General features: G+C 54.1%; 3 protein-coding genes and 1 long non-coding RNA gene across 9 annotated transcripts in view; 2 read left to right on the forward strand and 2 right to left on the reverse strand.

The window, feature by feature from the left end:
* The window catches only part of PASK (PAS domain containing serine/threonine kinase), a 62,363-nt gene extending 55,847 nt beyond the window's left edge, over nucleotides 1-6,516 (forward strand). For both annotated transcript variants that reach the window (XM_051991706.1, XM_051991705.1), the window contains 5 exons: nucleotides 1,366-1,565; nucleotides 2,420-2,553; nucleotides 3,767-3,916; nucleotides 4,782-4,831; nucleotides 6,371-6,516. In XM_051991706.1, the coding sequence (XP_051847666.1) occupies nucleotides 1,366-1,565; nucleotides 2,420-2,553; nucleotides 3,767-3,916; nucleotides 4,782-4,831; nucleotides 6,371-6,379 (543 nt within the window). In that variant the 3' untranslated portion in view covers nucleotides 6,380-6,516. The remainder of the gene's footprint in view (nucleotides 1-1,365; nucleotides 1,566-2,419; nucleotides 2,554-3,766; nucleotides 3,917-4,781; nucleotides 4,832-6,370) is intronic.
* A 293-nt stretch (nucleotides 6,517-6,809) lies between these two features.
* On the reverse strand, nucleotides 6,810-8,970 carry LOC127558362 (uncharacterized). The gene is made up of 2 exons (XR_007952793.1): nucleotides 8,877-8,970; nucleotides 6,810-8,479 (listed from the first exon to the last, which is right to left on the reverse strand). It is a non-coding gene; the product is annotated as an uncharacterized LOC127558362 (long non-coding RNA).
* On the forward strand, nucleotides 8,473-14,238 carry MTERF4 (mitochondrial transcription termination factor 4). 5 transcript variants are annotated; one of them, XM_051991708.1, is made up of 4 exons: nucleotides 8,473-8,948; nucleotides 9,572-9,914; nucleotides 11,714-11,898; nucleotides 12,879-14,238. In XM_051991708.1, exons 1-4 carry the CDS (start codon nucleotides 8,928-8,930, stop codon nucleotides 13,230-13,232), a joined length of 903 nt encoding a protein of 300 aa, XP_051847668.1. In that variant the 5' UTR covers nucleotides 8,473-8,927; the 3' UTR covers nucleotides 13,233-14,238. The 5 variants fall into 5 exon arrangements, with proteins under 5 accessions (XP_051847668.1, XP_051847671.1, XP_051847672.1 ...); XM_051991711.1 differs by having other exon boundaries at nucleotides 8,777-9,162; XM_051991712.1 differs by having other exon boundaries at nucleotides 8,777-9,132.
* Nucleotides 14,239-15,993: 1,755 nt separating this feature from the next.
* Nucleotides 15,994-19,602, reverse strand: part of SNED1 (sushi, nidogen and EGF like domains 1) — a 72,174-nt gene continuing 68,565 nt past the window's right edge. The window contains exons 29-33 of the mRNA XM_051991713.1: nucleotides 19,363-19,479; nucleotides 18,615-18,702; nucleotides 17,943-18,023; nucleotides 17,515-17,552; nucleotides 15,994-16,632 (exon numbers count right to left, since the gene is read on the reverse strand). Coding sequence (XP_051847673.1) covers nucleotides 17,516-17,552; nucleotides 17,943-18,023; nucleotides 18,615-18,702; nucleotides 19,363-19,479 — 323 coding nt within the window. The 3' untranslated portion in view covers nucleotides 15,994-16,632; nucleotide 17,515. The remainder of the gene's footprint in view (nucleotides 16,633-17,514; nucleotides 17,553-17,942; nucleotides 18,024-18,614; nucleotides 18,703-19,362; nucleotides 19,480-19,602) is intronic.

Consider the following 19,602-nt stretch of genomic DNA (forward strand, 5'->3'; position numbering starts at 1 on the left):
TTTTTGTGGGGAGGCCTCTGCCTTGAAGTCTCTCTCAGTCCAAGGGATTGTGTTCCAGCTTCCAGCCACCACAAAGGTGGGAGATAGAATGAATGTCTCTCCTTGGACCCGAGAGCTTGAGCTCTCCCGCCTTCAGTCCTCTGTCTTCTCCGAGTCTGTCTCCGAGCCCCTCTCTGGCTGACTTTGTCCCAGTTTATCTGCAATATAGTGAGTATAAAGCAATATCACTAGGGAATCGTTATTTGTTGTAAGATTAATTCAGTCCTACTGAACTAGAGAACTATCAGTCACCATTCTAAATTAGATAACCATTGTCTCATCGATTCCACTGACTTAACACCTTGCAAGAATCCTTGTTTCAAGTATTGTTCTGGCCCATAACGAGGAGAACTGTCTTTTGGCTCCATTCCTCTTCACCTTAGGTGGGACAGGTTTAGGCTTGGTGTGAACCTTTAGAGAGAGAGTCTGAAGTGAAAAGAACTGGAGACGTGTCTTTCCCTAGGGGGTCTTCACAGAGAACCAGATGCTGGGCAGCTTGGAGGGGATTCTTGTTGGGGTATAGGTCAGAATGGATGGTTTGGAAAGTCCGTCAAACTCGAAGCTATTGGGTACTGGTATAAATTGTGGCAGCATGACCAAGCGTATTTATTGAGCTTTGCCAGCAGCCAGAAGATATGGAAGAAAACATGGCTGCATCTTGTGTTAAGAAAGTGAGGGGCCCTGGATTCTCTCAGTGAAGGTGTGGGGTCTTCAGGAGAGAACCTTTGTGTTCTAAAATCCTCCTTCCCCACATGGAGCACGTGATGATAGGTGGCCAAGTCACTACCCAAAGACGCCCCCAGATAGATCAGTCCATCCACCCGCATCCACACGTCTGATGGGTGCCTGGGGGTTTGGGGAGAGTCACCGCTTCCTTAAAGAACCACAACACCATAACGTGCTCCTGAAATGGAACCTGTTCCGTGAGGGAATTCGACTTTGAAAATGGCGTGGATAGCGCAACGCTGACCAAAACGAAAGGTTCAGGATTCTCGCGGGGCTCCATACAGCTTGACTTTAATTTTTCATTCTTCTGATTTAAACTTGAGTTCATTTAACTACACCCCTCCCCTCCATTTCCTTGATTTTCTTCCCATTGCATTAGTAGTTCAAATTCAAAAAATGGCCCGTGGCGTCTCCAATGAGGGGAGGACGCAGGGATGCGGACCGCTAGCGCCCCCAGGAGCCCAGAGTCTGTAGTCTGACCGTCGCCATTGTCAGTGTGGAGCAGGGAATGCGGTCGGGCCTTCCGCCGGCTCCAGCGCCGCCTTGGCATCCGTGGCCTTGCCTTTTGCTTAAAATGACCCGTGCCCGTCTGTGTTTTAGGTGGTGTCGGCAGTAACGTACCTTCGATCCAAAAACATCATCCACAGGGACATCAAGGATGAAAACATCATCATCGCGGAAGACTTCTCCGTGAAGCTGGTGGATTTTGGCTCAGCTGTTTACATGGAACCTGGCAAATACTTTTACACCTTCTGTGGCACCATCGAGTACTGCTCCCCCGAAGTCCTCATGGGACACGCGTACGTACCCCAGAGCCGCCGGGCTCCCTCCGAGAGCGCAAGGAGAGGCTCCCCGGAAGGGGCGGGTGTTGGGTGCCTCGACTTATGAAGGCATAGTTATTTGGGCACCCAGAAGGACGTCAGTTCACATTAGTGATCTGGCAGTAAATTAGGCTAATGGAGGGGTTCCCATTTAAGATTCTAGTGTTTCCCAGACCGAGAACATTAGATGCGGGCCCACCGCACAGGGGCCAGAGTCCTGGGACATTTGATGCACTGCCTATGCCAGATCGGGGCCGAGATGAGTCCTGAGAGGGCGGCAGGATTGGGCCTTGTCCCTGATTTTGAGTGAACAGGGATTAGACTGATTCCAGGATCCACATGAGAGCCAGCACATGATCCTGCTGTCACATTTATTTTGATCGAGCTGTGTCCAGGAGCTTGTTCGGAAAACCCCGACTCCCTAAATGTTGTCCCCAGGTTCCCCCACATCCTCTGTGGACCCCGCAGGCTTGTCCAGAGAAGGCCTGGAGCCCCGGCTGTTTTTGTTCCAAGGGGCTGAGAGGTTCCTGTTAGCTTTAGCGTCTGCCTGGGCCACCTGCATGGAGCCCAGCATCTCCTGGGTTAGGTTCCCACATTCCTTCTGAACAAAAGACACGCATGGAAGCCTTTCTTTCCCATGGACAGAACCCACCCAAAGTACTTCATTCCTGCAGAGAGTCTGCGGGGGCAAGCTTTGTGGTCAGGGGCGAGGGCGGGGGGCTTCCCGCCAGCTTCCCTCAGGGGTGCTTGCCAGGGCAGGGCCAGCTCCGAGGAGCGTAGTCAGGTGGCCGGTGCTTGTGAGGAGGGCCTGACTGCTGCTGCTTTCTGAATAGCTACCACGGACCAGAACTGGAGATGTGGTCCCTTGGGGTGACCCTCTACACTCTCATGTTTGAAGAGAACCCTTTCAGTGAGTTGGACGAGGCTCTGGAGGCGGCACTGCACCCCCCCTTTAAAGTCTCAGCGGGTAAGTGAGCTGCAAGACTCCTGCGTTCTTTCTCCAGAGGGGCCGGTCATCTTATCTCCTTGGGGGTCCCTTTACTGCCCTTTTTCCTGATTCTCCAATTCTCTGCCCCCCAGATTGGGGTCCTCGAAAACCAGACCCACTTTGAGGTCAATACCAGAATTCTTTGCTTTTGGTGCTGAGGGCCCAACAGCAGCTTTCCTGTGTGAGGGCAGCTACCCAAAGCTGGGGCACCTGCTCGTGGTGGGAACGGCCTTTCCTGTGACCAGGACTGAGCCTTCACCCTTTCTGTGCCGATGAGGCAGGACACGCTTGAGAAGGGGAGGAAGGAGAACATCAAGTTTGGGGGCCTGTCGTGCTCCTTGATGTGTCCGGGAAAAGCCTGCTTTGGAATGGAGACGGGCTGTGCTGGAAATCCGGGGTGACTCGCGTCTCGGGAGTGGCGCGCTCTTAATCGGGCGCCGAAGCGCCTTCCACCCAGGGACCGGGCCCCAGAGGAGTGTGGCTCGCCCGAGAAATGGTGGGCCACGGGGAGATAGGAGAAGTATGTCACGGCAGGAAGGGAAGGGGAGAGGAGAAGGCCCACTTGCTCACCAAACACTAGAAGAACCGAACCATGAAGCCCCCCCTGTGGCTTCAGAATGTAAAAGAAATCCGATTATAGCACGATGTGGTATTCCACTGATACGGCATGTATTGTCCTACAAATAGGAAGCCTGAGCTAACCTGTGACGGGGCTGCTAGTATTGCCTCCGAGCACAAGAGTTCTCAAGAAAGCCCGGCTGTTCTTTATGAAGGTGCTCACTATGTGGGACTCCTTTTCCTCAGAGTTACGCAGACTGAAAAGATGTGGGGGATGAAGAGCAGGGTCTCAATCATGTAGATGATGATGGTTTTGTGATAGGAAATTAAGGAGAAAGGGGCTCTTTATTTCTGGTCTTTTGAGGTTAATTTTGAAGTCCCAAAGCATCCCACGCTGCATTGTCTGAAACAGAAAGGGGGGCTGGGTGGCCCAGCTCTGGCCGACCCCATCTTTGTGCCTCGTGGCTCCCACATTCCCAGTTCAGCCACTGTCTCCTGCACATTCCCTCTCCCTCCCTTCATCGTTGGTGACATTCTAGGACTTGAGAAAGGGCTTAGAGCCTCCAGAAAGTCTCTGGTTTGAGGGATTTGGCTGAAGCATGCTTAGTGTGTGATCCCGTTCCGCTCTCCCTAGACCTTTTGGACCTTCTCTCTGGGCTCCTGCAGCCCAAACCAGAGGAGCGCATGACCTTGAACATGCTGATCGTCCATCCTTGGGTGACCCAGCCTGTGCACATCACTGACTATGTCTGGGAGGAGGTGTATCACTTACATAACATATCAGGTAAGAAGCAGGGCGGGCGCAGGGCGGGCACGGGGTGGGCCCAGATAAAGGGTGACACTGATTCACTTTAAGGTGCAAAAATAGGCTCTGCCAGGAACATTTTCAAGATTTTCTAGAATTCTTACTAGAAGTGACAAAACTCCTATTTCAGTTCCTAGGACTTTGTATCTGAGGTCAATGTGATCAGGGGATATGGAAATGTAAGTTTTAAAAAATATATATTTTGTCTTTACCTTAATGTCACTCCATAAGAAAAAAGATCTAAATTACTCTTTGTAACCAAGAAAAACGAGTAAGCGAAAATCCTGAATGCAATAGCTGTGTCCGGTGTTGTGTACAATGTTCTGAGAGCCCCTGCTCCCTGCTCTTTGCAGGGGAAGTGGGTGGGGGGAGGAGGGGAACGATACCTCCTTAAGTGGTTCTTTGGTGACTCACCCTTGTTGCTTTATTGACGTGGTTCGGGCTGGGGGAGCAGTCTCTGTTTCTGAATTCATTTTTTGTTGAACAATAATAATAGCTCTTTACATTCACATACCCTAAGTTTTTCAGCTAATCTCCATTGATGGACATCCAATTCATGTCTGTTTTTACTGCCATGAAAAGTTTTCTATTTGGGGGAGGGTGTGTTGTACAAACACACGTACAATGGGTCAAAGCACGAACGTTGCAAGGCCTTCTCCTTGGATCACATCAAGTAAAAATCCGCACCGGCCGGCCCCGTCCGCCAGCTCGCGTGCTTGCCTTGCTAGGCTCCTCCCCTGCTGCCCGCCTCTGCTTTGGTCATCTGGCTTAATGTGCAGGGTGTGCACTGTTTTAACTTGGAGGTTTCTAATCACTGTCTTTTCTTTCTCCCTGTTCACCCCAGAGGAGAATATTCATTCACCCTGGAAGAGAGAAGAGAGACTGAAGGAAACGGTAAGTCGAGCTCAAAATGTCAAAGTAGATCAGTCGCGTGTGCGTGAGAGCAGAGCCGAGGTGCTGCTAACGGTTCCTGTGTGTCCAGGACACGCTGCGGCCCCGGCCCACAACGCGCACTTCCCTCGCCGTCTTTATTCCCGAGGAATCACTCTGAGCTCATTCGTTGTCTCCATTGCCCCGTTTTCGGAACCTTTCACAGGCTCTGGGGTGCCTGTCTTACAAAATGGGTCCTCCTCTGAGTTTATCAAATGGTTTTTTCTCTTGGAGTTTCCCTTGCCTGAATTGGACAATATAGTGTGAAGTTGTATCTCATGAACTCTTCATCAGGAACTTTAGAGACACCTGTGCCTCACCCTTTCCGTCTTCCCCTTGTGTATTTGGGTACGTCAGGAGGTCTGTGACCGTCAGCTCTTTGAGCACCATACGATTGGAGGCCTAACCTGACCAGACCATCCCTGCTACTTTTTTCTTTCAATTCCAGCTTGGGGCTGGCCAGTATAACCACGCCGTGCACGCCACCGGGCAGCCAGTCCCTTATGGCCCGGGGTGGCTGTCACTGTGGATCACAACCCTTGGGTGAGCTTGGCAGTCCAGGATGGCCCACAGTGACCCAAAGCCTATCGCTGCCAGAGAAACGCCTCCTGCTAAGGGTCATTGCTCACAGGGCAGGCCTAAAGAGGAAGGTCTTAGCCGGTCAGTGTCAGCCTGTAGTTATTGTACATGGCCACAAAGCAGTATCCCTCCTGCGGGCAGCTAGGGGGCGCAGTGGATAGAGCACCAGCCCGGAAGTCAGCAGGAACTGAGTTCAAATCTGCTCTCAGTCACTTAACACTTCCTGGCTGTGGGATCCTGGGCAAGTCATTTAACCCCAGTTGCCTTACCGTGTTTTCCCGATAATAAGACACTGTCTTATTAGTTTTTTTTTTGGACAGAAAAAACACCAGAGGGCTTACTTTCAGGGGAGGGCTTATTTTAATGCTCCCACTCCCGCCAGCAAGCAAATCACTGGGGAAGAACAGGATGATGCGCTCACTGCTGCAGCTCGGAGTGCCGCGTGCGTTTCTCCCTGGGGGTGGGGGGAGGGGGGAACAGTGCATACAGAGGGTACCGTAATGTAGCGTGTAGCACAGGGGATCACCTTCACTACAGTAGCCATCTCAACAGGGCTTATTTTCGGGGGAGGCCTTATTTTAGAGGAATCTTACACAGTAAGGGGAAGGCTTATTTTCGGGATAGGTCTTATTATCGGGGAAACACGGTAGTTTAAAAAAATAAAAGTTCCTCATTGATGGTGCCACTTGAATTTTTCTTCCTGGGAAGGTTTCCATTCATTTGTTAAACATGTTTCCCTTTGTAGAGTCAGACTGGAAGCCTCAGGCTTAGGTTTTTCACTTCTAAGAGCTTTGCTTTAAAGAAGGGAAGCAACACAGCAGGGAGGGAGCTGATGTTTATTTACAGAGATGGGTTTCTCTGTGTGCTAAGAATTCTCTTTCTGTAGGCCTGAAAAGCAAACTGTTTTTTACTTCCAATGCTCAGGATTCCTAGTGGCTGAAGCAGCCCGAGAATGTGTTCTTCAAAGATGAAGCCGAGCCGCCTCCAAGAATGCACAAGCCCATGTCTTTGAAGTCTGTTACTTTTTGTAAGAGAAAATAATTAAAATTCGTTAAACTGAACAGTAGAAATGTGCCTATGTATGTTAGGGAGATGGAACATTTAATACTGTGGCAATTAAATGCTGAGGCCAAAATTTTCCTCACAGTTTTGGGAATGTTTTTAAAAATGAATGTTACACAAATGACTGAGGAGATAATTCCCTATTTGCAATCTGCGGACATCATGTAGTCCCTTGGCTTTCAGAATGTTTTAGTTTCTGGTTACAAGCCCCTAAGTTCCCTCCAGAAAAAGAACTCAGTTGCCCAGGCTTTATGTACAGCTTGACAAATACACAAAATTGGTTTTTATAACATGACTCTAGGTTGTGTGATTTAGCTGGAGAGGAGTCGGTGGTAGAGCTGCGCCGTGTGGTCCCGGGGGAGGAGTCGTGGCCTGGAAGGCAGCCCAAGCTCGTGATCGGTACTGGCTGGGAAATGGTGGGGCAGCTCCAGCGGGATAACGGGCCTTCTTCATCCATTCAGCTTTTCTCACTGGAGTTAAGCCTCTGATTTTGGGCTTAGGAGACTTGCCAAACCATCTCAGATTTCCTGAGTTTCGGAGTTTGGCCGGCTTGGCTTGAGTTTTGTCGCTCACCAATAGTTACACCACCATCACTTCTTCCCTGCGCCAGGGGGTGAGACACGTCCCAAGCTCAGCTTGAGATCGTGATTTGGAACAGTGGGAAACAGGCTCTCTCTGCCAAATCCAGAGTAGCTGCTGTACCTCTCTGAGAGACCTGCCCCTCAAGCAGTGGAGGAAGCCCTGAGTGAGCCGCTTGCTCCCTGGGGGACATGATTTAGGAGGCGTTGTCACACGCTTGGCCTCCCAGCCTAGAATTGTACAGATGAGGATGTGTCCGGTTGGGGTCAAGGCAGGTGAGGGGTGCCCAGAGGGGAAGACACCCCTTCTTCTTGAGGACCTGGGGAGGAAGTAACTGCAGGGTTGGGGGATGTCTAACCTAGCTAGGCTAGAAGGGAGCATAGGTCATAGGTGAGGGTATAGGTCACTTATTTCCAGATTTTTCCCTTTTGTTTTGATTTTTGTCGCCCAACATGATTCATAAATGTGTATTACAAAAACTCATATACATGTATAACCGGAAATAAAAAGTGAACGAAAGTAGTGTGGGGATTTGGGGAGAGGAACCAGCTGGGGCAGGCACTGCCAGTGGGAGAAGACGGGGGCAGGGGGCACGAGCAAGGCTTGGGCGTCGGGCGCAGTGGGTGAGAATGATGAGGGATAGATCTGGGGTACTTAAGTGAAATTAGGTGGCAGGTTCAGGGTACAGCGAGTCAAACCGAGCTCCCCTGCAACCCCCTTGGGTTCGGCGCAAGGATATGGAGTTAAATGAAGTCCAGTGGTGTTGCGAGTCCTCAATAAAAGCATTTATTGGCCCGAAAAGCTAGATTGATAAAAAGGGGTTTGGAAGTAAGGTTAAAGTATAGGCGAAGGTAGAGATAAGGAGGGCACGGGACAGAAGGTCCAGTGGACACAAAGTCCTGACATGGGCGGAAGGTTGGCATGTTGGGACCTCTGCAGAGGGGGCCCCACTGGGCCCCTTTTATAAGGGGAGATTTAGCTGGAGGGGCCTGTGGGTGTAGCTCCAAAGTTGGCTCAGATCCGGGTGGGGCTGGGACAGGCCCGGATCTTCTATTGGACTTCAAAGGGGCCAGGATTTGTGAATCAAAAGGTAATTACGTTAACTGGGGGTGGGTGGGGGAGGTTGGGAATCAGAAAGAAAGGAATCTTAAAGGGACCACACCCGCATCAAGACCCCCAGGCTCGCATTTATTTCCCCTGCATCTATTAAGTCTGAAACCCCTATATCGCGGAGGCCAGAGAAGGCCTGGCTAAGGCCTGGCCGTTGTGGAGGGGGAGCTCCTCCCCCCGGGAGGGGGGAGTCTCCAGAACCAAGACTCGAACCTTCTCTCCCCAAGCTCGGCCCCGTGTGGGTCACTGGTTTGCTCCTTTTCAGGTCGGGGTGCGGGAGGCCTGAGTGTGAGAAAGTGGGGTGTTTGGACCCCCAAATGGGAGGGGCACCGCCGGGACTGTAGCTAGGGGAGGGCGCGGCCCGGGGCAGCCGCTCCACGCCCCCTACCCCGGCTTCTCCATTCCCTCCCCGACAGTTCCTTTACAAGTGGGCAAATACCCCCCGGAAGTAATCTTCACCCTCCCCCGCCCCGGGGACGGACGCTGTCACGTGGCCGGCCATTCCCAGCTCGTTAAAAGCCGGCCGCTCCTCCCCGCGGCCCCGCCCCTTCCGGTGCTGACGTCATGGGATTCGACACCAGTCTTGCCCCGGCTTCCCTTCAGACCTCGTTCCCCGGAAGTGGTGGGAACGTTCTTCTCGAGCGCTGGTTTCTGCGGGAGGCGAAGAAACCGGACGTACCGGAAGAAACCCGGCGGACTCGTTCTCGGTGCCCGCGGAACTCCTGGTGCCATGGCGGCCAGCTGCCGGCAGGTCAGTGTCTCCTCTGCGGAGCGCTCACTACGTTATAGGGAAAATTCGGGTCCCGAAGCTACGCCCGGGCGGACGATTCAGGCGTGGTAGTTGTGCGGCTGCGCGGCCAGTTTTCCTCTTCCTCCTTCTCTTTCCCTTCCCAAGGGGGCTGCGACAGGAGTGGAGCCGGAGTACGGCTGCGCAGGTCGGGAGCGAGGAGGGAGCGCGAATACCTGTGCGTCGCCCCCTCCATTTGCTCCGCCCCTTCCCCGCCCCGAGAGCGAGATTGCCGCAGCCTTTCCCCCGGAAGCCCGGGAATGGGCGGTGGGAGCTGGGGAAGTGCCTTATTGTCCGGGGTTCTCCCTCCCCATTCCCGTGTGCGCATCAGTTTCCTTTTTTGTAAAGTGGGGGTTGGACAGAAGGCCCAGGGTCTCTGGTCCTGGGTGGGCGGACCCCCTGGGGAGGAAACGCCCTCCAGCCTGCTCTGGAGGGCCGCCGAGGGACAGGACTTGCACTCCGTTCCTTCCTGGAGGCTGCCTTCATGAGGCACCTGCTGTGTGCCCCGCCTCCTCGGGGGGTAGGAGCGATGGGTGAGGGCCTGGCCTGGGCGGGAGACGCTGACTGTGACTTTCGTGCCCATGTAGGTGTGGCGGCGGTCCTGGCGCGCTGCCCCCCTGCTGGGCCGGCCTGGTGCCCCCGTTCGGAACGTGACCTCGGAGCCCACGCACGGGCATGCGCAGCCGGAGACGGCGCAGAGGCAGCTGGCGGACATGGGCTTCAGCGACAGCCGCGTGGGGGAGTTGTTGCGGATGCAGCCCGGGCTCCGGCCTCAGCAGGTGGTGGCCGCCGTGGCGGAGCTCTTGCTGCTGGGCCTGGAGCCGGAGCCCGTGTGCGAGGCCTTGAGGAGAAACCCGCAGATCCTGCGGCTGCCGGGGCAGCGGCTGAAGGAGCGTGCCGGCCATCTGCGGCGCCTGGGGCTTGGCGAAGGTGCTGCTGCCGGGGGCCCTCATCCCCGCCCCTTTCCCGCCACCGTCTTTCCGTGTTAGCTCCGCCCGCTGACGCGGACCAGGTGCCGCAAGAACCCTCTAGTACTGTGGGGCCGGCCCGTAAGGACCCCGTGCTGTGGGGACCCGGTGCTGTGGTGGGTCCGGGGTGTAAGGACCCCGTGCCGGGGTGGGTCCGGGGTGTAAGGACCCCGTGCTGTGGTGGGGCCCAAGCATAAGGACCCCGTACTGTTGATCCCATGATATGTGAGGATTATAAGGCCCCCAGTGACAGCCTTTGTTCCAAAGAGCTGGGGGTGGGGGGTGGGGGTCCAGGAGAGAGAGTGCTAGACCTGGGGTCCAGAAGACTGGCTTTGTGACCCTGCCAAGTCACTTGACCTCTGCCTCAGTTTCCCCATCTGTATGAGGAGTGCAGAGAACACCTTTCTCCCGAGTAACTACAATGGGCCTGGTGCCCAGTACCTGCTCCAGAAGCACGGTTGTTAATGACCGTAGGCTTCTGCATCTTGTGGCTGTGACCTGCCCCTCTGATCTGGGCCCAGCCCTGTGGGGGAGCCCCCGTCCCTGCCCCTTTGGCCAGTGTAGGGAGCCCTGAGTTTGTCAGGTGAGCGGGTGTCCTGTGAGTGAGAGGCCGCCGCTGACTTTTCAACTCAAAGACGTATTTATTAAGTCTCTCCCGGGGAAGGCGCTGGGCTTCCACCCTCCCGGAGCTTACATTCTAGGGTGGGGGGTACAGCATGTCGACAGAGAAGTAAATACAGAGTGATACAAGAGGAAGGGCGCCCACGGCCGGAGGGGCCTCTGGGGGGTCTCGGGTACGAGGCGGTGTCTGAGGGGAGTGTACAGGGTGTCGGGGAGGGGCAGATTCCAGGCCTGCGGTGGCTCCTCTGGGGAACAGTCAGGGCTGGATCTGGGTGTGGATCAAAGGCAGTCCCTGAAACAAGGGAGCCGAGCGGGAGCCCGGTGGTGTCTTTGGCCAGAAGCTTTCGTACTGTGAGGAGAGGGTTTGGGTTGGAGCCCCAGTGCGGGAGGCTGGTGGAAGGCGCCGGCCTCCTCCTGCTGGCTGAGGGGAACAGACACAGGGAGGGACGCAGTGTGAGAGGGAAGGGGCTTCCCTGAAGCTGACCCAGAGGTACGCAGCTCCCAGCTCACTCCTTCTTCCTGAGCCCTCTGGGGACTTCTGTCTCCCACTGGGCGCTGCCTAGGAGGCGCCCCTGCTCAGTCCTGCTTTCTCATCGCCCAGGGATGGTAAATGGCACCTCCCCCCGTTCCAGCACGGGTCTTGTGGGCCCTGCCCTGCGTCCTCATCCCGCCCCAAGAGGGATTCTGGGTTCGTCTCCTCCACGGAGAGGGAAGCAGGCATTCTGGTTCTTGGGGCTTCTGCAGAAGAGAAAGGCCCTAAGCGGGGGCCTGCTGGGATGGAGGAACCTCTATGGTTGCCTTGGCTCTAACCATTCCCCTCTCCCCCAATCCTGACCAGTCCCTGAAGCTTCAGCCCCTTTGACTGTGTGTCCCTTGGGAGCCCCCGCGTTTCTGGGGGGTAAATGAGGAAGGGGGCTCCCGATGCCTGGGTTGGAACTCTGGACACATTGACCACAGAACAGACCCCCATGGGAATGTTGGGAGGGGCTCTCCAGGAAGCTTCACAGCATGGTGGCTCAGGTGGGTGTCTGGCTAGCTGTGATGAACAGGGTCATTTCTGTGTGTGCCCTGTGCTGGGGAGCTGCCTATGTTCCCGTGATCAACCCCCTCCCTCCCCCCCTCCTGTTCTGTGTCCCACAGGGCACTTGGAGCACATGACTCGTTGCTGTCCGGAGCTGTTCACCATGAGCCAGCAGCGTATTGACACACTCGTCTCCGTCTTGAAGGACAAGTGCCTTTTTAGTGGGCAGCAGGTGGCAGAGATTGTGGGCAGCTGCCCCCGGGTTCTGCAGGAGGAGCCCATGGCCTTGGAGTATAAATTCCAGGTAAGAGGGAGCCAAAGAAGGGCCTGCTTTGGAGCCAGGAGCCAGAGCAGCTTTTCATCTCTTAAGAGAATGAAGGAAGGCTGGACTTGGTGGGAGGGTGTTGATGTGCCTAACCTCCGGCGAGGTCTGATGTGAGGGTCACCAGAAGGCCCAGGACCGTATCCATGAGTGCTGGGCTGCCCCTAGCTGACCCTCTGTTCCTGCCCTCCTCCTCCTCTCTTCATTTTCTTTCTCTTCCTCCAGCCATGGGGCTTGGGCAGGGGGCCATGCTCTGGACCCCTACCATGGGGCGTAGGGCTGGGCTCCTGAGCTTCGAGGGTCCCCTTGGTACTGGCACTGGCTAACTCAGGGTTTGGGTGAGCTTCAAGCTACAGCCCTTAATGTGGCAGGCCCTGGTGACCCGGTGCCTGGAACTTCTTCAGGAGGAAACTGAGACACTAAGTCGTGCAGGAAGGACACCCCTCTGTCACCCTGTGCAGGAGGCGCAATGAGGCCATCACAGCTTCAGCTGCTCTCAGGACCCAGGCCTGTCTGCAGGAGACCTGGAGAGTGGAGTGCTGGGGGAGGGGGGGTCAGCACCCCAGACCAGGACAGATTTCCGTGGTCCTTGGAAGCTGGGGAAGGGGAGGGATGACGGGGCAGCCTCTTCAGTCCCCTGCGCGCTCTCTGCTTCCTGTCTTTCTTGCCCACCCGTCTCTCTGGGAACGATTGTCCAGGCCCAGTGTTGGCCTCCTGAACTTTGAGACTCTGGCCTCTGCTGGGTTCCTTTCTCCCCTGACTGTGGCAAAGAAGCCCAGCTCCTGGGATGGCTTCCTCCTCCCATTGTTCCCTTTGCTCCTAATCTGAGTGGGCTGGTAACCATGGGGCCGGGTCATGGGTGGTGGGGGCCGGGGAGCTCTCCCCTCGGGTATTCCTTTGAACATTTTGGCTGGAGGCGGGTCCTGCTGGGATTCCTCATTGTTTGCTGCTGTTCCTTCCAGTACGCCTACTTTAGGATGGGGATAAAGCAGCGCGATTTGGTGAAGACCAAGTACTTCCAGTACTCGATGACCAAGATCAAACAGAGGCACATCTTCTTAGAGCGACTGGGCCTGTACCAGACTCCGGATAAAAAGGGACAAACGCAGATCTGCAACCCTTCTGTGAACTCGATTTTGAGAGTCTCAGAAGCGGAGTTTTTAGCCAAGACAGCGCACTCCTCTTCGGAGGAGTTTGAGATCTTTAAGAAGCTCTTAGCTCGGGAGGAACTAGAGGAAGAGGAAGGTCTGCATGCATCCGACGAGGAGGACTCCGACCTGTCGGACTCGGACGATTCTGGCGACGAGAAGGACTGATGGGTGGTGACGAGCGGAGGAGGCCCAGGGAGCGTTTCGCTTGGGGAAGCCGTTTGCCACAAGGGTCGTTTGAGGGTTCCTCTGGAGGCGTGGGTCTGTGACTAGCCTGGCAGACTTTAAGTGGAGGCTCCAACCTCGCTTTTTGTCCCCCAATATGTGCGTTGCTCACCCAGCCTGGCTTCCTCCTGTTGGGAAGGAGTGAGCTGTCGGGGGTTGGTGGCGAAGGTAAGACTGGGAAGGGGCTGGAGGGAAGTCACCCTCAGGGTATAGCAGCTCCCAGGGGTCCTTGTTCTTAACCTGAAAATGGCCGATGCCTCTTAATTGCAGTGCGCCATTCTAAAGTTCTGCTCCGCCTTGGGCTTCATGCTGCTCATATACAAGGTTCTGTGATCACGGCCAGTCCCAGCAAACGAGGAGTCCTCCTTGTGGCCGGCCCCGTGACTGGGCCGTGACTGGGCAGCCTGGTTTCTGTCATGGGTCAGGCCTTTCTGAGACTGTGGCCTTGAGGTTTCAGTAGCGGCAGTCACAGCAAACTTCCACATTATATCCCCCCAGAAAAGTTGTATCTCCTCAGGAGGGACTCAGTCCCACATGGATGGGATCCTCGTGGTGGATCCTGCTAAGGGTCTGGGCTGGGCTCTGGAACACAAGGCCCTGGAAAGCTAGAGGACTCGGCTTCAGATCCTGGCCCAGCTACTCAGTTTCCTTATCTGTAAAATGGGGGGGTTGGGCTTGGTAACCTCAAACTGTGATCCTGTCATTTTTCACTCAGGTTTGTTGCTTAGTATATCAAGCATCATTTACTGCTCTGTGGTGAGCTCACCTTTCCCCCTTATTGGATTGTAGAGGAATGACTAACAAATTATTATTAAACAAATTACATTGAAAAATGTCAATTAATGTAAACTTCCTGAGGTTGACCTTTAGATTTCCTTACGTGCTGACTCCCTCTTACACAACCAAAAAGCTGCTTCAAGAAATAAATTGTATTTTTAAAAATTCTGGATTGATGGGATTGGAAATGAGATTTTTTTTTTGCTTTTGTGTTATATCGTCAATTTTGTACAATTTTACATTCAGTCCCGTAGCATTCTTGCTCTCTCCAGTAAGTTGATGTTTGTGTGTTTCAAGAAAAGAAATACAGAGAGCGTGAGCAGCCCAGGAAACTTTGCTACTGGACAGTGGCCACAGTCGCCGTCTCACTGTGGGCGATTCCGGGCAAGGGCGACTCGATTGGCTGTGTCGGGGAGCCAGGCGTGGGACGTTGGCCTGACATGAGCGAAACTGTTTCGGCTCACTTAGAGGGAGCCCCTTTCTTTGAGGAAGGAGTGGTCACTTACGACAGTGGAGGCAGGGATTTTTCAGCGAGCTCCCTGCTCCGTCCTGGAGATGTGCAAGAATTGTAATTGTGTGCTTCTGTCCTTGGGGCTCCAAATGATGTGTTTCTATGCTGGATCGGGCAGATGTGAAATGGAATCCTGAGAAAGTTCTCCAGTTTACAGGAAGTTGGTTCTTTTCACTTGAACCCCAGATGAATATACCCCTTTGAGAAGGTGGGGAGGGAGGGAGGGATTGCTTGCTCCTCTGTGGGCAAACCCTGATCCTGTATCATCAGTCTGGTGAACTGATGGGAAGCAGCGAAGTGCCTTCCCGGGATTTCACAGAAGAGTTGAGAGGGGCAGAATGAATCATGAGGGAAAAGTGGCTTGGCGGATTTGCCTGAAAGATATTATGATATTTAGAAAAGCTTTTTCTGCAGATGTTTACGATTCTTTGTAAAACAAAAAGGATAGGTCACATGGCACGGATTGCCAAGTTGAGAATTTGTTATGTCAGACAAACATTTTTTTCTTAGTTTTACTGAGATACATGATAATAAAAGTTCTTTTTTTGCCTTGTGTGCTTTTCCAGTGACACCATGTGATCCTGTTGAGGCCTGCCATTGTTGAAAAAAAGAAATCACATAGTTATATATATTAAGACCCCTTTCCAGACACCTGTGTTTTCTGACTCTTTTCCTAAATTAAAGCCAATCTCCTGAGTGTTACTTGGTAGTTTTTGGAATGGTGGAAGTCTTTTAGATTTGCTGTAGTTTATCTCCTTAGTGTGTCCTTCCATTGTGAAAATGGCTAATTAATATGTGTGTGCTTTTCCTGAGACATACCCATATATAATTCTCATAATTTAAAAACCACAATTCTAATCCTTCAAAGAAATCCTCTTGCAAAATGATTACATCTGGCGAAAAGGAAGGCCTTCCACTTTGAATGGGTCGTGATTTCCTTCGGCGCCCTCGGACAGGTAAGAGAAATCTCGGTAGTGCAGACTGCGTCCCGACACATCCAGCTGCCTCACTGCTCCCCCAATGGAACGCTCAGATTTGAAGGTCAGGTTTCCTCCTCTGTCCTCCAATGCTGATGAGCTGGAATGCCCTGATTTGGGGGTCTCCTTGGGGTCGCTTGCTGCATTGATTTTAACGTATCAGGGTTTCCATCGCTTTTGCAGCTTTGGAGGAGGGGGGGGGGGGGCTCATGAATGACAACGTGTCCTCTGATAAAGGACCAAACGTGAAACATTTTAGGTTAATGACTCAGTAGACTAAAACAGTTTGTCTTGATGGCAACAGATCAGACCTTTGTTCCGTCATCCCAGGGTGGCCGGAACGGCTGTACCTGATCTGCCAGTTAAGGAATGAGTTTGTCCACATGCAAAAGCCCATATGAAGTTGTGGGAGACAGGAAGGTTTCTAAGCTAGATAGTGTTAATTGTTTAACATTTCTTCTTTCAAAATACCGAAAGGCACTAATCCACACTATGGACTACTAACCTGCAAAATATCAATGAACAAAAGTACTCTTCAGATTATAGGACTAGGGACAAAAAGGGTTAAGTAGCATTAAACAATGCCTGAAGTTGCTTTTCGACTTGGGAAGGATTCATTTCTGCTCTTGCCGTTCGGAAGCTGTGAACGTTTCTTCTTTGTTTTGATGTTTTGGGTCTCAGAAGATTCGTGTCTACTTGGAACTTTGTGAACCAGGGTCTGCTACTTCCGGTCCCGTCCTGGTGGTCTGCATACCCCCACATTGGTAGCTTTCAGTCATTGTAGAGAACTATTCCGAAGCACCTTTGGATGATCTGGGGCAGAACGCAGCCACCTTGGAGAGATCGAGTCTGGAATTAGGAAAACTGAGGAAGCCTCGGGCCGTCCCCCAAGGAAGGAAGTGGCTGGTGTGATGGGCCTGATGGCGGGTCCCAGAGAGCTGGAGGAGCGAGGGCTGGGCCCCTTCTAGTAAAGTGCCTGTCCTCTCTGGGTTCTGCTTCAGCCTGTGAAGTCGAGCTCATCTTCCTGGGATTTAAAAGCCCTCAGAGTTGACAAGGTGAAACTACGCCTGTTGTGGACCTTTGAGGGAGAAGGGGAAAAGGGATTATAATAGTGTCAGTGACAGTTTCAATTTAAATTCTGATTTCTCTCTCTAATAACTTAGGATAATTTCAGCCTCATTCTTTTCAGGCAAATAGTCATTTCTTCTAATGGTTTTCTACTTGACAACATTTATCGAAGTGGGGGTGGGGTTGTGCCTTTAATTCTCATTATCAGGAACTGACTTCCCTTGGAAGCCATGCTAGCCGAACCAGTGCCCTAGGTGACCTTTTTAGTTTGGAAAAGCTTTAAGTTCAGGCCCAGTGTCTTTGGAAAGAGGAGTATCTGCCATCAGGCCGCCCGCTTGGCGACATGTTTTGACCACACGGTTAACTTAAGGAACTACTGATGGGAGGGATTCTCAGGTGTGTCCCACCAAGTCACGGACCTTTGAGCTGGCTCGTGACAAGTGGAGAGGGCCTCATGGGGCACGGACGTGTGGGCAAACCTTGGTCATCCAGCCAATGTTAGAGGTGGGCCTGGCATTCTTTCCCCTAGCCAGCACCCTGCCCGCTGTGAGGTTCACTAGAGTAGCCTAGCGGTTAGCCTCTCCATTAGTTCAGTCTGCTCTTGTGGCTCTTAAGTCAGTGAGCATTTATTAAGCCCCTTTTGTCTGCCAGGTCCTGTGCTTTCCCAGGAGATCTTAGGGAAAGGGTCCCAGGAGTCCAAAGTGACCATCCTTTTGGAGGCTAAACCATTCACAGGCGTATCCAGCCGCTCCGGGAGCCTAGTTTGAGTGCCGGGATTTGCCCACAAACTTTCTCCTGAAATGCATTCAGCAGCTCGGTGATTGTGGAACATTGCCCCAGTGTTCCCTTCCCCCCGGCCTCCAAGGGACAGCCTCAGAAGGCCCTCACTCACCTTAAGGCTTCCTTGCTGTCGGACTGTGGCTTTGTTTCCTGAAATAGAGAAAAGGCGGCCACTGAAGCAACAGATTTTAGAATTGACTGACTTTTGGTCATGCTGTTGTAGGGCAGTGAGCCTCAAGGGTGGGGAAACGAAGCTCGATACAAAAACAAACCAGTTTTAGACTTTCCCCAAACAAGTTGATTTGCCCAGGATTCTGGCCGCTCCAAAGTAGAATGGAACCCTGGGCGTGACCTTTGGCCCTGCTGAGGCCCCGGGCGGGCTCCGAGGGGCCTGAGCCTCCCTTGGGATGGCCCAGCTGAGGGCTTCATAAATACTTCCCCGTGCTGTACCCAGTGGCCAGCCCCCTCGGGGTCAGCCCCTCCCCACCAGCCCAGCTCCTGGGCCACGAAGCAGGAGGAGCCCGCTTCCCGTGCTGGTACCTGCTGGGAGTCTTGGCAGTCGTGCCTTCGCAGCTCTCCTTGTAGCAGATGTCTGGGTGGACTTTGTAGATTCTCTTGTACCTGGTGTGAAAGAGAACCGGGTCAGCGGCCGGCTCTGCCCAGCAGCTCTGACTGGGGGGGAGAGGGGAGGGGTGCTGCTGTTTTGGGGACAACGGCCGCTCCTTGCTTATGGAACCTGCCTGACCCTCAGTTTCTCCTGGAAGTGCCTGGGGACTTAATACATTCATCGGGCTGGGGTGGGCCCTGGCTGTTCTGCTTATTTCTCCATCTAGGTAAAAAAAAAGCCAAGAGCGCAGGAGCTTTGGCAAGAGAAATAAGAACGTCCTCTTGGTTTCCGTGGCCCCTCCTGAGCTTTTTCCTCTTTTTAAAATTAGATTTTGTCACTTTATACACCAACTACTGCTGTTTAGAAAAATAAAGCACTTTCTGATTCGGCTTTTTCTTCAGCTTCCCCAGAGATAAGGGGCCTAGAGCCGAGGGACCTGGGGTCAGCGCTCCCTCTGCTGTTCATTAGATTGTAGAGGTCCAGAGAGACTTGTCTCCAGTCCCATGGGACCGGGCCCCCGGCCCCTCATTTGCCCTGCCCTATCGGGGCGTTGTGGGAGGCAGCCGGGAGAGGGGCTTTGCCCTTTGGGGTCCGGGCTGACTTACACGTAATGGCAGACTCCTCCTTCCCAGACAGGAAAGGACTTGGTCTCCGAGTACAGCCGTGTGCAGGAGTGCGGGACCTTCTTGCACGCTGTCCAGGGAGAAGAAGCGGGGTCAGGGAGGGGTCTGTCCTCAGGCTCCCGGCTTCCCTCCCTCAGGCCTCGTGGCCTTGGGGAAGGGTTGGCAGAGCCCCCTGCTCCAATGCCCCAAGGACGGCCTGCCACAAAAACCCAGGCCTTGGGCCTTTCTGGGCCGCCATGGTGGGCAAAGTCCACTGACAGGCAGTGCCACGGGTGGGCAGAGGCCACGGGTGGGCAGAGGCCACGGGTGGGCTGGGCTCAGGGCAACGGACGGGGCTGCTTCTGTTGTGTCAGAGCTTGCAGTCCACAGCCTCCAAGCCCAGCCCTCTGGGCCTTGGTCTCAGGAGCGGGCCCCAATCCTCAGGGAGGGTTTCCTCTCATTTGGGGGCTCCTGGCACGCGCTGTCTCCCCCGGTGTTGCCCAGGCAGTTTTGGGCCACCGTGGGCCCTCCTGGGTCCTCGTCCCAAGGTAAAAGCAGGCCCCTGGGCCCTTCCCGGCACTCGGGGCTCTTGGGGGTGCTGCCTCCGGCCCTCTCCCGTCCCCCCTTAGGCCGCGCGTTCCAGCACATGCTGACGGACCCGGGCCTGGGCCTGGGGGTGGGAAGCCTTCCTCTCCCTGCCCCCGTCTGCCCGTGTCCCAGGAGGTGTTGCCGGGCCGGGGTCCTCACTCACCCAGCTCGCAGCGTCTGCCTTTGAAGCCGGGGCCGCAGTCACAGCTGTAGGAGTCCGGCCCGCCCACACACGTGCCCCCGTTCTGGCAGGGGTTTAGGGAGCAGTTCCTGCGGTCATCTGGAATCAGAGCGCCAGCGGTCAGCCCCACGGCCTGGCCCAAGGGGAGCGCAGAACCTGCCTTCTGGCTCCGGGGGGGCTGGTCGGGCTTTCCAGGATGGGGCGCGGCAGGGAGGAAGAGCC

Source organism: Antechinus flavipes, chromosome 3 (assembly GCF_016432865.1).
Source record: "Antechinus flavipes isolate AdamAnt ecotype Samford, QLD, Australia chromosome 3, AdamAnt_v2, whole genome shotgun sequence".
Taxonomy (NCBI): Eukaryota; Metazoa; Chordata; class Mammalia; order Dasyuromorphia; family Dasyuridae; genus Antechinus; species Antechinus flavipes.

Bases quoted from the DNA above. Each gene is read 5' to 3' on its own strand.
- MTERF4 (XM_051991707.1), top strand. From the start codon at position 9,245: ATGGGCGGTGGGAGCTGGGGAAGTGCCTTATTGTCCGGGGTTCTCCCT. The intron at 9,305-9,571 runs GTGCGCATCAGT...GTGCCCATGTAG, and splicing joins TTCTCCCTCCCCATTCCCGT to GTGTGGCGGCGGTCCTGGCG. The intron at 9,915-11,713 runs GTGCTGCTGCCG...TGTGTCCCACAG, and splicing joins GCGCCTGGGGCTTGGCGAAG to GGCACTTGGAGCACATGACT.